The sequence below is a fragment of the Triticum aestivum genome, chromosome 6B, assembly GCF_018294505.1.
Source record: "Triticum aestivum cultivar Chinese Spring chromosome 6B, IWGSC CS RefSeq v2.1, whole genome shotgun sequence".
Classification (NCBI taxonomy): domain Eukaryota; kingdom Viridiplantae; phylum Streptophyta; class Magnoliopsida; order Poales; family Poaceae; genus Triticum; species Triticum aestivum.
Genome location: NC_057810.1, coordinates 361,129,943 through 361,143,007, shown reverse-complemented (window position 1 = coordinate 361,143,007; position 13,065 = coordinate 361,129,943). Strand labels below are relative to the sequence as shown.

The 13,065-nt window shown below is 54.3% G+C and overlaps 1 protein-coding gene across 1 annotated transcript; it reads left to right on the top strand.

Annotated features, from left to right (window-relative positions):
- The first annotated feature begins 4,143 nt into the window (after positions 1-4,143).
- On the top strand, positions 4,144-12,259 carry LOC123134141 (2-oxoglutarate-dependent dioxygenase DAO). Its single transcript, XM_044553463.1, has 4 exons — positions 4,144-4,405; positions 11,158-11,333; positions 11,416-11,746; positions 11,837-12,259. Exons 1-4 carry the CDS (start codon positions 4,247-4,249, stop codon positions 12,077-12,079), a joined length of 909 nt encoding a protein of 302 aa, XP_044409398.1. The 5' UTR covers positions 4,144-4,246; the 3' UTR covers positions 12,080-12,259.
- The last annotated feature ends 806 nt before the right edge of the window (positions 12,260-13,065 follow it).

The window sequence follows — 13,065 nt, the reverse complement described above, 5'->3', positions numbered from 1 at the left end:
TGGCTGTTATCTCTTATTTTACAAGGTTTACCATGAAGAGGGGGAATGCCGACAGCTGGAATTCTGGCTGGAAAAGGAGCAAACGTTGGAAACCTATTCTGCACAACTCCAAAAGACCTGAGACTCCACGAAACAACTTTTCAGATTTAATAAGAATTTTTGGGCAAAAGAAATAGGCTAGGGGTCCCACACCCTGTCCAGGAGACAGGGGGGCGCCCCTCCCCGTAGGGCGCGCCCCTATCTCCTGGGCCCCCTGGTGGGCTTCCGGCGTCCATCTTCTGCTATATGAAGGGTTTTGTCCTGGAAAAAATCATGGGCAAGCTTACGGGATGAAACTCCGCCGCCACGAGGCGGAACCTTGGCGAAATCAATCTAGGGCTCTGGCGAAGCTGTTCTGCCGGGGACACTTCCCTCCGGGAGGGGGAAATCATCACCAACGTCATCACCAATGATCCTCTCATCGAGAGGGGGTCAATCTCCATCAACATCTTCACCAACACGATCTCCTCTCAAAATCCTAGTTCATCTCTTGTATCCAATCTTGTATCCAAACCACAAATTCGTACCCGTGGGTTGCTAGTAGTGTTGATTACTCCTTGTAGTTGGTGCTATTTGGTTTACTTGGTGGAAGATCATATGTTCAGATCCTTTATGCATATCATTACCCCTCTGATTATGAACATGAATATGCTTTGTGAGTAGTTACGTTTGTTTGTGAGGACATGGGTGAAGTCTTGCTATTAGTAGTCATGTGAATTTGGTATTCGTTCGATATTTTGATGAGATGTATGTTGTCTCTCCTCTAGTGGTGTTATGTGAATGTCGACTACATGACACTTCACCATTATTTGGGCCTAGAGGAAGGCATGGGGAAGTAATAAGTAGATGATGGGTTGCTAGAGTGACAGAAGCTTAAACCCTAGTTTATGCGTTGCTTCGTTAGGGGTTGATATGGACCCATATGTTTAATGTTGTGGTTAGGTTTACCTTAATACTCCTTTTTGTAGTTGTGGATGCTTGCAATAGGGGTTAATCATAAGTGGGATGCTTGTCCATGTTAGGGCAGTACCCAAGTGCCGGTCCACCCACATATCAAATTATCAAAATACCGAACGCGAATCTTACGAACATGATGAAAACTAGCTTGACGATAATTCCCAATGTGTCCTCAGGAGCTCTTTCTTCATTATTAGAGTTTGTCCAGGCTTATTCTTTGCTACATAAAGGATTGGGCCACCTTGCTGCACTTTATTTACTTTATTTATTTTTTGCTCGTTGCTATTTATCTTATCACAAAACTATCTATCACCTACTATTTCAGTGCTTGCAGAGAAAACCTTACTGAAAACCGCTCATCATTTCCTTCTGCTCCTTGTTGGGTTCGACACTCTTACTTATCGAAAGGACTACGATAGATCCCCTATACTACTGGGTCATCAGCTTACAAGGAGATCCTCGCCACTTTTTGCTACCTGCCGGAGTATCCAACATGCCCTAAGGCTATGGGTTGGTGTTGTGTCCGGAGTACTGTGGAACTTACATGGCCCATTGAGCCATTCTTCCAATACGGTTCCCCGCCCTGGGGTGGGCTTTGGTTTCTTGGGGATTGGATCGGCCGACTTACAAGAGTTCGCCCGTTTAGTTCGGACAAATTTTTTGGTGAGAGCCGGACTATCCCAAAATTCTGTTTGGGTTTTCCAGGCGCTTTCCATCACACAGTACTTTTGTACTATGGTTGCCAAGTCTGCAAAGTGTACTATGTCACGGCGACTTATAGCATTAAGGATTCCTTTGTTCGTGCAGTTTTTGCAGAAAAGTGAGACTACGTCCTCCTCGCGGCAGTCCTTAACCTTGTTTAGCAGAAGGAGGAATCTGGCCCAGTAAAGATGTACTGTCTCCTGGAGCTCTTGCCTGATATGGGAGAGACGGTTTAAGTCCGTGTGGGTGGAAATAGCTGAATCCGGCTTCTGATCTGATCTAGTACCCAGGGGCATGGGAGCTTCCGAGCCTGACAGCTCGGGATCCGGGGTGCTGCCCAATTTCTCCGGCCCAATGCCCGATTCTAAGTCCGGGATCCGGGTCATGTCTTCCCTCAGGCGGGTGTCCGGCTCAGGGAGATCGGTGATCCAGACATAATTCGTCCTCAAAATTGAGGGGTAATCCGTGTGCGGTTCCTCCACTATCGCTATCTCATGGGTGGCCGGTGAGGATTTAATGTCCCTTTGGTCGGGTTTAAGCCCAATCCGATCATGGTCCGTAGCGACTCCCAAAGCAGCGATGTGATCCAAGAGCTCATTAAGGGAGGAGAGCTCCGTCGAATCCATCTGTTCGGCAAGTTCTGAATTGATGCGAAGGCTATGCGTGATGACCCGAGAGGCCATCGTCGGGGCGACAGCCGATGGGGCGGCCATGATGAAGCTGCCAAGTCGGAGAGTTTGGCCTACAGCCAGCGCTCCCCCAAAGGTAATGTTGTCCTTGACAACGAGACGAGCCATCAAGCCTTGCAACGATGACATAGAGGAACTCTCAATGAAAGCACCAATGTCGGTGTCAAAACCGGCGGATCTCGGGTAGGGGGTCACGATCTGTGTGTCTTAGGCTGATGGTAACAGGAAGCAAGGGACATAATGTTTACACAGGTTCGGGCCCTCTCGATGGAGGTAAAACCCTACTTCCTGCTTGATTAATATTGACGATATGAGTAGTACAAGAGTAGATCTACCACGAGATCGTAGAGGCTAAACCCTAGAAGCTAGCCTATGATGATTATGATTGTAATTGTGATCGGCCTTCTAAGGACCAACCTCTCCGGTTTATATAGACACCGGAGAGGGATAGGGTTTACATGGAGTCGGTTACAAGGAAGGAAACACAATATCCAGATCGCCAAGCTTGTCTTCCACGCAAAGGAGAGTCCCATCCAGACACGGGACGGAGTCTTGAGTCTTGTATCGTCACGCTTCAATAGTCCGGACGACGTATATAGTCCGGCTGTCCGGATACCCCCTAATCCAGGACTCCCTCACCAGGTGCTTGAGTAGCACCATCATCAACATCACTTATGTGTTGCGCCATCACTTTCCCCGATCCCAGCAGGTACATGCGTTGTGCACCGCCATGCTGCACCACCATCCCTCTGCGTCAAGTCATCGTCCAAAGTTTGCATCTCTCCTTGAACTCAGCCATCGGTCTGAAGAGAGGAGCCCTCACGAAGACCTGATCACCGCAATCCGTTGTGAGTCCGCTGCCGTCGGCCGGAGTGGTTGCCATAAAGACCAAACACCGATGGCGGAAAACACCACCATTCCGCTACCACCTCGTCGAAGAGAGTTCTGTCCGGAGCCGACATGGACGGAGTGCCGGAGCAGGAGCACAGCTAGTTGATCAGAAGCGCACGGTTGTTGTCAGACTTAGCCTGGACGAAACAGACCCGCCTCCGAAGCCTAGTGGCGGAGTTAGGAATTAAAGATTAGGGGGCCAAATGACACATACTTTGGATTACAGGGCCAAACTACACTAGTGCATGTATTATTCTCTAAATTCTGCACTGTTCATTGCTACTATATTAGTACCAAATCAGTGATGTTGGGGGGCCAGGGCCTGCTGATCCCCTGTCTCCGCCACTGTCGAAGCCGCCGTCACAATGTCGGAACTGGGCCGGAGCGGACCACCGCGGCGAACACGTCCACCGTCACCACGCGCCAGATCTGGCTACCACGCCCAAGATGGATGAATAGTGAGCCGGCAGGTAGCACAAAGCCATCCATGACGATGCACAACATCCACTGCACCCAAAGCCAGGCCGCTCTTCTGCCTGCCTGCCTGCCTGGCGCTCGGTTCAGATCAAGAAAAACGCCACGATCGGTTCAGATCTTCGTCATTCTCATGAAAAGAAGTTGTGTGTCCCAAGCCTTTTACGCCTGCAATGTATCTTGTGTTGTCTGTTTGCAAGTTCCGTAGTGTCTCAGTTATATTGTCAGTTCGTTTTTGTACGTTGCGAAGACAAAGAGACATTGCACATTCATGATATGATGTGATTCCTCTAGCTAGAGTCGTGGCGGTGTTCATTTCAGGTCATCTCGAAATTGCGTGTCCAAGTTCATCTCACCCTTTCTTGTTTTGCTCCCGACAAGTCCCAGCTGGAAGTCACCAGGCGGTCCCACTCCCCGCCACCCCGATCCCGTACAGACACAAATCTCGTGCATAAAACCGCCACGATATCAGGCAGAACAGCAGCAAGGAGAGAATGGCGGGGATCCCGGTGATCGACCTGCTGCTCGCCCCGGCGGCGCCGGAGGAGGCTGCGCGGCTGCGGGACGCGGCCCAGCGCCTGGGCTGCTTCCGGGTGGCAGGCCACGGCGTGCCGCGCGCGCTCCAGGACGACATGAAGGCCGCCGTGCGCGCCCTCTTTTTTTTTTTGAAACGAGGCAAAAGACTTGCCATTTCATTGATTAAGGGAGAAAGTTTTAGACAGAAACCGCAAAGCGGTGAAAAAAGGACTACTCTCGCGGCATTACACCACCCAAATGCTTCGCTCCAGCCAAAGCCCAAAGCGATACCTCCTGCTTGATTTTGCTGATGATGGTCATGGAAGGGGCCGCTGAGTTGCGGAAGACTCTAGCATTGCGCTCCAACCAAACCTCCCAAGAGATGAGCATCATGAGGGAGGCGAGCGCCTTGGGCGAGCTGAGACGGATCTGCAGGTTAGCGTTCCACCATTCTCTGACCGAAGCCCTTGTCATCCAGGTAGACGTGGTGATGTGATGCATGCCGAGCCATGGGAGGACGTCATTCCAAATGCGCATGGTGTAGCGGCACTGGAAAAGCAGATGAGCCGCGGTTTCTTGGGTTTGCTTGCAAAGAGGGCATAGACCGCAATTAGGCCAACCACGGCGGCTCAAGCGGTCCGAAGTCCAAATCCTATCTTGAAGAACGAGCCAAGCAAAAAACTTGCACCGAGGGGGCGCCCACACCGTCCACACCGAATGGACAAGGTCCGAGGTGGTGAGGCCTTCAAATTGAGCCTTGTAAGCCGAGGATGCAGAATATATCCCATCTTTGGTGAACTTCCAAATAATTGAGTCTTCAACGTCGTCATCGAGGGCCACTGTTGCTAGTTTGTCCCAAAGGTTAGCAAACTGTTGGATGTGTTCAAGGGAGAGGCCATTGGAGCTGTCAATATTCGCAATCCATTGGTTGCTGGCCATAGCTTGCTGAACCGAGGAGTTTTTCTTGCGAGAGAGGTTGTAGAGACCGGGAGCTATGTCACAGGGACACAATCCTCCTAGCCAAGATGAGTTCCAGAACATCGCTGTCCTTCCATTTCCAACAGTGACTGTAGTGGCCGCCGCAAAGAAGTGACGGTCGTCATCCGTGCACGGCAGTCCCATGCCAATCCATGGCTTGCTCTTATCTTTCCACTCAAACCATAACCACCGAAGTCTCAGGGCCCTAGCAAATTTATTCAGATTAAGCACTCCCAAGCCGCCCTTGTTCTTTGGTTTGCAAGCGAGGTCCCAGTTTACCTTGCATTTCCCTCCAGAAACCTTGTCCGTGCCCGCCCAAAGATATGCACGGCGGATGCTATCAATTTTCTGAAGGACCTCCACCGGTATGTCAAGAGGAGTGAGATGATATATTGCGATGGCCGTTAGAACAGCCTTGACAAGAACCGTTCGGCCTGCAGCAGCCACATGTCTCCCTTGCCAAGAAGGGAGCTTGCCCGCGATCTTATCTTCAAGATGCTGGAAATGGAGTCTCTTGAGACGCTTAACAGACAGAGGAAGGCCAAGATAACGCATCGGAAATGACGAACGGACTGCCGGAAAAGCATGGAGAATGTCGTCCAGATTTACACCATCACATCGAATAGGGGCAACAAGACTTTTAGCACAGTTGGTGACAAGACCGGTCACCTCTCCAAATGAAACCAGAGTGGCAGCCAAGAATTGTATATCCTCCTTAATTGGTTTGACAAAGATGGCAGCATCATCAGCGTAAAGCGAAGCTCGAACGGTTGGGGTTGTACCATACAGGGGATGAAGATGCCCTTGGGCAGTGGCCTTGCTAAGGAGATGATGGAGTGGATCAATGGCGAGGACAAAAAGAAGGGGAGACAGCGGGTCACCCTGCCGAAGGCCGCATCCATGCTTCAGAGGGTCTCCCAGCACCCCGTTGATCAACACTCTCGAGGTGGACGTGGACAGCAAAGCAGCGACCCAATCCCGAAATCTGACCGGGAAGCGAAGATGTTGGAGAAGATCCATGAGAAAGTCCCAACGCACAGAGTCAAATGCCTTCTTGATATCAAGCTTGAATAGGAGAGTCGGGCTGTTTTTTCGATGCAATTTTCTCGCCAAATTTCTGACATACATGAAGTTGTCGTGGATGCTTCTCTTTTTTATGAAAGCACTCTGGGCATTTGAGACAAGGTCGTGCATATGTGGAGTCATCCGGGTAGCCATCATCTTGGCAATTATCTTCGTGATAGCATGGATGAGGCTAATGGGGCGAAAGTCAGAGATGGATTCCGCCCCATCCTTCTTTGGAACGAGAGCAATGTTTGCAGAGTTGAGCCAGTGCAAATTTTTAGAGCGTAGGTTGGAGAAGTGGTTGACCATGAGCATGATATCACCTTTTATGATTTCCCAACATTCCTTGAAAAAGGCCCCTGAGAAGCCATCGGGTCCAGGCGCTTTGTCGCTGGGAAGATCAAAGATTGCCTTTTTCACCTCCTCCTCCGTGAAGGCCGCGCCAAGGTCCGCGAGGTCGCACTCAGGGGCCGGGATGTTGGCCCAGTTGAAATCGGTGTGACGCGGCTGACCGCGTTTTGTGACCTTCGCGAAGTGCTCTTGAATGATGGACTTCTTATGGTCATGGGCAGTAACCCATCCACCGTTGTGCTTGAGGCGGTGGATGAAGTTCTTCCTTCTTCTATGATTGACCCGAAGGTGGAAAAAACGAGTGTTGGCGTCTCCATCTTTGAGGTTGATAATTCGCGAGCTTTGTCGCTTCCGCGCACGGTCCATAATGGCCAGGGCCACCACCTTCCGTTTGAGGCGTTTCCGTAAATCTCGCTCGTCAGAGCTAAGGGGCCGGAGTTCTTGAGCCACATCCAGACGAAGGATGACTTCCAGAGCCATGTGGAATTGCACCTTAGAATGCGCAAAGATCGTCTTGCTCCATCTCCTCAATTTTTGACTAGTTTCTTTTAGCTTGTGAAAAAGGATGTGGTAAGGATCAGTGTGGTTACTATCCTTATTCCAAGCTTCCTGGACAACCTCCTTGAACCCAGGCATTTTGATCCAAAAGTTTTCAAAGCGGAAGGACTTTGATCTCTTCGGGCCGTTGTCATTTGCGAGGAGGAGGGGGCAGTGATCGGACAAAGAAGACGAGAGCGCGTGTAGAAGGTGAGTGCCAAAATCGAGGTCCCAATCTTCATTACAGAAGAAGGAGTCGAGCTTGCTTAAGGTGGGGTCACTCCGTTCATTACTCCAAGTGTATTTTCTGTTTTGTAAATGAATCTCTTTGAGCTCACAAGTGTTCAGTGCATTGCGGAAGCGGACAAGTCTACTCCGGTCGACGTTTGCTCTATTCTTGTCTCTGGCACGGTATATCTGATTAAAGTCACCAGAGACAAGCCACTTTGAGTCATGGGGAGGTTTTTCGCCGACCAACTCCTGGAAGAAAGCATCCTTCAGGTTGCTTCTTGTTGGTCCATAGACCGTTGTTAGCTTAAAGATTGTATTGGATTCTTTGATCGTGACGTTGCAGGAGAGGAAGAAGACTCCGATGGAAACATCCTTGACGTCCACAACATCGTTATCCCAAAGAAGCAAGATGCCACCCCGTGTACCATTAGCAGGGCGCTGGGCAAAATTCTTTAATCTTTGACCTCCCAGGTATGAAGCGATGAAAGGGTCGACAAGCTCTACCTTGGTCTCCTGCAGACAGACCAAATGACATGGAGTAGCGAGGATTGTTTCTCGGATTGTTGATCGACGGCCAGGACAATTTAGGCCTCGGACATTCCAGCTTAGAATACTAAGATTTTGATTTATCATGGGAAACTTGGGATACATCAGAAGTGAAGTAGCAGTTGGCCACAACAAAGCAAACATCAGCCTGGCACTCAACATTCAGCTCACACATACTGAAACGAGACAAACTAATCGACACAAAAGCCTCGCCAAGGCAGCAGATAGCAGACGCCGACGTCGACGATTGCAAACAGGCGTACACACACATAAGAAGAGGGGTTGACACTATCATGGAAACTAGAGCACTTCTTCTACAGGGGCTGCAAACGCTCCAGTCACTCCGCCGAGCCGAACGCGTCCCCCATCACCGCCTGCAGCTCCGGACCCGCCTCACCACCATGAGCCACCAGGGCATCCTCGACGGCTTGCGCCAAGTCACAGTCGAGGTTGAACAACGCCCGGAGAGCTGCCACTGTGATGTCAGGGAGCTGCCCTTGGAACATGGCCACAAATTTGTCAATGGCTTCCTCTGTGGCTTGTTGGCCTTCATCCACGATGCCCATGCGCTGGCATAGCAGCTTCTCCGCCATCTTCGCAATCGGCATCTTTCTCCCCTTGGCTTGGAGACGAGGGCTGGAGCGAGCAAGGTTGAAGCCTACGACTCCAGCCAGCGTCTTCCTTCTCCTTGTCGGTGGTCTTGGCCTTGGGGAGGGCGAGCTTGGTGCAGCGAGCAGGGGTGGCTGGCAGGCGACAAACAGGGGAGAGCACGGCGGTGTCCCCGCATTGCCAGCAACCGGGCTGACAGCCGGGACAAAGATCGGGGTGACCGGCTCAGCCTCAGCTTCGGAGGAAGGAGATGGAGCAGCAGCTCCACTGTCTTGCACTGCAGGAGAGGACGGGATGATCTCGATGATGTCCAGGGTCGTGGTACGAGGAGGTGTTGGCGTCGCCAGAGCAGGGCACACAGCTGCCTGTCGTTGCTTGGTGCCGAGACAGGGAGCGATCCACCGCAGCCAAGAGACCTGGCCTGGCACGGAGGTGAGCTGAATCACATCACAGGAGGTCGAGCGTGGCGAGGAAGGGGGCGAGCGGCCACGGGTGTCTTCGTTGACCGGGCTAGCAGCCTCCCCCCAGAGCGCCCAGGGCGTGTCGGGCAGTCCGCAGGGCGGCGACGGCCGCGTCTACCAGAGGCTGGGATGACGGCGCCGTCCGGGAGGCGCTGGACCAGCTTGTTGTCGATGGAGCGCGCGTCAGGGGCCTCGTGACGGCGACGTCGCCCTTGACAGCTACGGTCGTCCCGGCGGTCCTCTCTGCTGTCTCGGCGCCCATCGTCATGGCGACGCTCAGGGGCGCGAGACCTGCTCCGGAAGAAGCGCTCTCGCCAGGAGGAAGGGCGCTCCTCGCGCCCACGGCGGCCACGGGCACGGTCGTCGTCTCTTCTGTCGCGGTCGTGGTCGCGATCCCTGTCGTGGTCGCGGTCGTGGCTGTCGTGACGTCTCCCAGCTACCTCCATTCTGTCCCGCATCCTGGATTCACCATCGATGACCCCATAGCGAAAGGTGAACGGATGCGAGGAACGAGGCCGGCGGGGGATGTTGCCATTGGCGTCGGGGGTGAAATCCTCAACCAGGTTGAGGTGAACCAGGACGCGCCGCTTGAGCCCACGCCGGCCAACGGCAGCGCTTGGGCCGTTGCTGTAGCCCGCCGGCTGGTTGTTAGTGATCGTCAGCCGGAGAACCTTGGGGATGGCGGAGGGGTTGGCAGACCATGCCCAGAGGTCGAGGGAGGAGGCGTCATCTCTCTTGACTGTGGCGATGTCGAAGTAGTGCAGGAAAGTGTCGGGGCCGAGCACTTGGGTTGCCACCTCGTCGCACCATGCGTTGAGCGGCAGATTTTCAATGCACAGGTGAACATGGTAGTACGCCTCCACCAGATCAGCGTGTGCCTCCGGCCTCCATTTGGCGGTGTGGAAGTCCAGCCCGCCGTGGTTGAAGCGGCCCGGCGAGGCGGTGACTAGGTCGCGGTGGTGCTGGTGGGAGAAGAGGACGAAGAAATCCTCTGGATAGTGCGGCACCACCTTGATGAAGTTGCGGTTGATGACGAATTTGGTGGCGATGGCGTTCCTGACCTCCTCGGCGTTGATGCGTGGTCGACTCCCTCCAAGCCACACCAGCGCACCCAGGGTGGAGAGGTTGACGGCGCTGTCTTCCATGGCCTGGGTGGAGGTGATGACCACATGCCCCTCCTCAGGGCGCAACGATGGGTCTCCAACGAGCGGCATCGCGGTGGGCGGCGAGGCTTGGGTCGGTGAAGACTCTGGCGACCGAGGCGGAGCGGCACAGGTCGGTGGAGACCTCGGCGATGCGGTCGACGCAGCTGGTGAGAGCGAGGGCGAGGGGACGGGCGAGGCGTTGCAGTCACGGGCGCGGTGGCCACACTGCTTGCACGTCCGGCACCTAAAAGGATTTCGGCAGTCGATTTTGCAGTGGCCGACCTCGAGGCATCGATGGCAGGTGCGGAAGCAGTGGTGGACGAAACTTCTTCCCGTTGAAGGGGAATAAGAAGCAGAGACCCTCCTCTGCTTTGAATGCCGGTAGCTGGGCAGCGCACGCCACCAGTACGGCGCCTTGACGAGTTGCCAACCATCCTCGGAGTAGACGCCGGGAGACGCGGCAGGCTCGGGACTCGAGCGACGCGACGTCCGCGTCAGTCGCCGGCAGCTCTTGAAGGCGCCTGCAGGAGCAGTCTTGAGGCATGGCCTGTGCGCGCCTTGAATGGGGAGGGGAGGAGTTGAATCCAGCACGACAGCATTCAAGGCAAAGCAAACCGAGCGCTGCAGAACCTCGCCTCCCTCCGCATCGGAGGTCGCCAGCTGGAAGTCAGCGACGTAGGAGGGATCAGAGGAAGCGGGTCGCCGTGGCGGCGAACCCAGATCTGATAAGCACGGTGCCAGCAGCGGCGGACACGGGTCGGCAGGAGTGCCTCGCCGCACGAGAGGCCACGGAAAGCCCGGCGGGAGGAGCGGGGACGACGGGGGGCTGGCCTGCGGGCTGATCTAGAGCGGGGCAGCAGCGGCGGCGGTGGCTGTGGCCGCCGGAGTAGCGCGCCGCAGGAGCGTGGGCGTGGGTGCGGACATCCTCTCCCCGTGTTATTGTGAAGATTCATCCATCTGCGCGCCCTCTTCGACCTGCCCGACGACGCCAAGCGCTGCAACGCCGACGTCATCTCCGGCAGCGGCTACGTCGCGCCAACCGCCACGAACCCGCTCTACGAGGCGTTCGGCCTCTACGACGCCGCCTCCCGCGCCGACGTCGACGCCTTCTGCGCCTCTCTCCACGCGCCACCGCACATCAGGTACGTGTACGTGTTCAGGTGACTTTCTTGCCGCTTCTTTCCTGTGTCATCTGCCCCGAGCCCGGAGGTTCTTCTTGTGCAGGGAGACCATCAGGAGATACGCGGAGAAGACGCACGAGCTAATCGTGGACGTGGCGGCGAAGCTGGCCGCGAGCCTCGGCCTGGAGGAGTCCGAGTCGCACCGCATGTTCCAGGACTGGCCGTGCCAGTTTCGCATCAACAGGTACAAGTACACGCCGGACACCGTGGGGGAGACCGGCGTGCAGGTCCACACGGACTCCGGCTTCCTCACGGTGCTCCACGAGGACGACCGCGTCGGCGGCCTCGAGGTGGCGGACCCGGACACCGGCGAGTTCGCGCCCGTGGACCCGGTCCCAGGCACCTTCCTCGTCAACCTCGGCGACGTCGCCACGGTACAGTACAGTGCGATGCCTCCATCTTCTGGCCTCCCTACGTCTCCCACGTTTGACTTCGTCTCTTGTGTGTCTGTCTGTGTAGCGTAGGCGTGGAGCAACGGGGCGCTGCACAACGTGAGGCACCGCGTGCAGTGCGTGGCGGCCGTGCCGCGCGTCTCCATCGCGCTCTTCTTGCTGGCGCCCAAAGACGACGTGGTCCGCGCGCCGGACGCCTTTGTCGGCGCCGGCAGCCACCGCCTCTTCAGGACATTCGGCTACGACGACTACCGCCGGCTCCGGCAGTCCACCGGGGAGCATGCCGGCGAGGCCCTGGCGCGGTTGGCCGCGTGATACACCAACTTTATTAAATTCGAGCTCTAATGGTCAAATGCGGATGTTATAGTAGCAATGAAAAAAATAGCGCACTAGTACAAAAAATAGCGTGGCCCTGAAAATATGCTATTAGCGCACTATAGCGTGCTATTAGCGAGGCATTGTACATTAATTTATTTAACGAGACAGTTCTTAATATATTATTGCGTGCTATTAACGGTATTATAGCGTGCTATTTTTTTAGGGTATAGTAATAGTAATACTACACTAGGCTGGGTGCTTTTTTTTTTCTTTCCGCAAAAAAAGGCTGGGTGCTTTTTCGATGGCGGTACTCTCATGTTTAAAAGTTTGCACCGGTTTTACATCATCTGAATTTTCTGATGCCCAAAAAACCTTCTCGCTCCTGCCCTAAAATCATTTTCCGACACCAACCTTATGATGGATTATCGTTTGGCTTAGGCCTATATAAAACAATAATCCTTGATTAATCTCTAAGGCCATGTATGTGTACCGTAAGTGGTGGGAAGCGTGGAAAGTTTAGTACCATACTGCTACAGTAGGAAGAGTGAGACCTCTTTATAAAGACTGCTCTACCACTTGCTATTGGGAGCTTGGGAATAGAAGCTGTACACGCACGCTCCTCCTCCGCCGCCCGTCCGCCTCGCCACGACGCACACGTGCTGCGGGTTGCGGGAATGAGCCGAGACGAAGCTTATTGTCGATCAGGAATGGTTAACTAATATCAGATTAATTAACGAGTCGCTTACGGAAGTGCCACTGTCCGAGACGTTGGACCGTGGTCTGTTCGCTATCCGACGGGCTATATAAGAACGCCCTGGCTAGTGGAGTGAACCCTCGCTTCCGGCGATCCCATCCCGATGACCGCGTGCACGGTTGGTCGGGAGAGCAGGTGCCTCTGGAACCCTGCCGTTCGAGATCTTGCCCGGGAGAACGGCAATACGGTTTTTGGGGAGCATCACGACACGACTGCTCCCGATCCGTCC

What these genes read in the sequence shown, in the direction of transcription:
- LOC123134141 (XM_044553463.1), top strand. Translation starts at nt 4,247, where the DNA reads ATGGCGGGGATCCCGGTGATCGACCTGCTGCTCGCCCCGGCGGCGCCG. An exon ending in CACGCGCCACCGCACATCAG is followed by an intron (nt 11,334 to 11,415) that starts GTACGTGTACGT and finishes CTTCTTGTGCAG; the next exon opens with GGAGACCATCAGGAGATACG. An exon ending in ACCTCGGCGACGTCGCCACG is followed by an intron (nt 11,747 to 11,836) that starts GTACAGTACAGT and finishes TGTGTAGCGTAG; the next exon opens with GCGTGGAGCAACGGGGCGCT.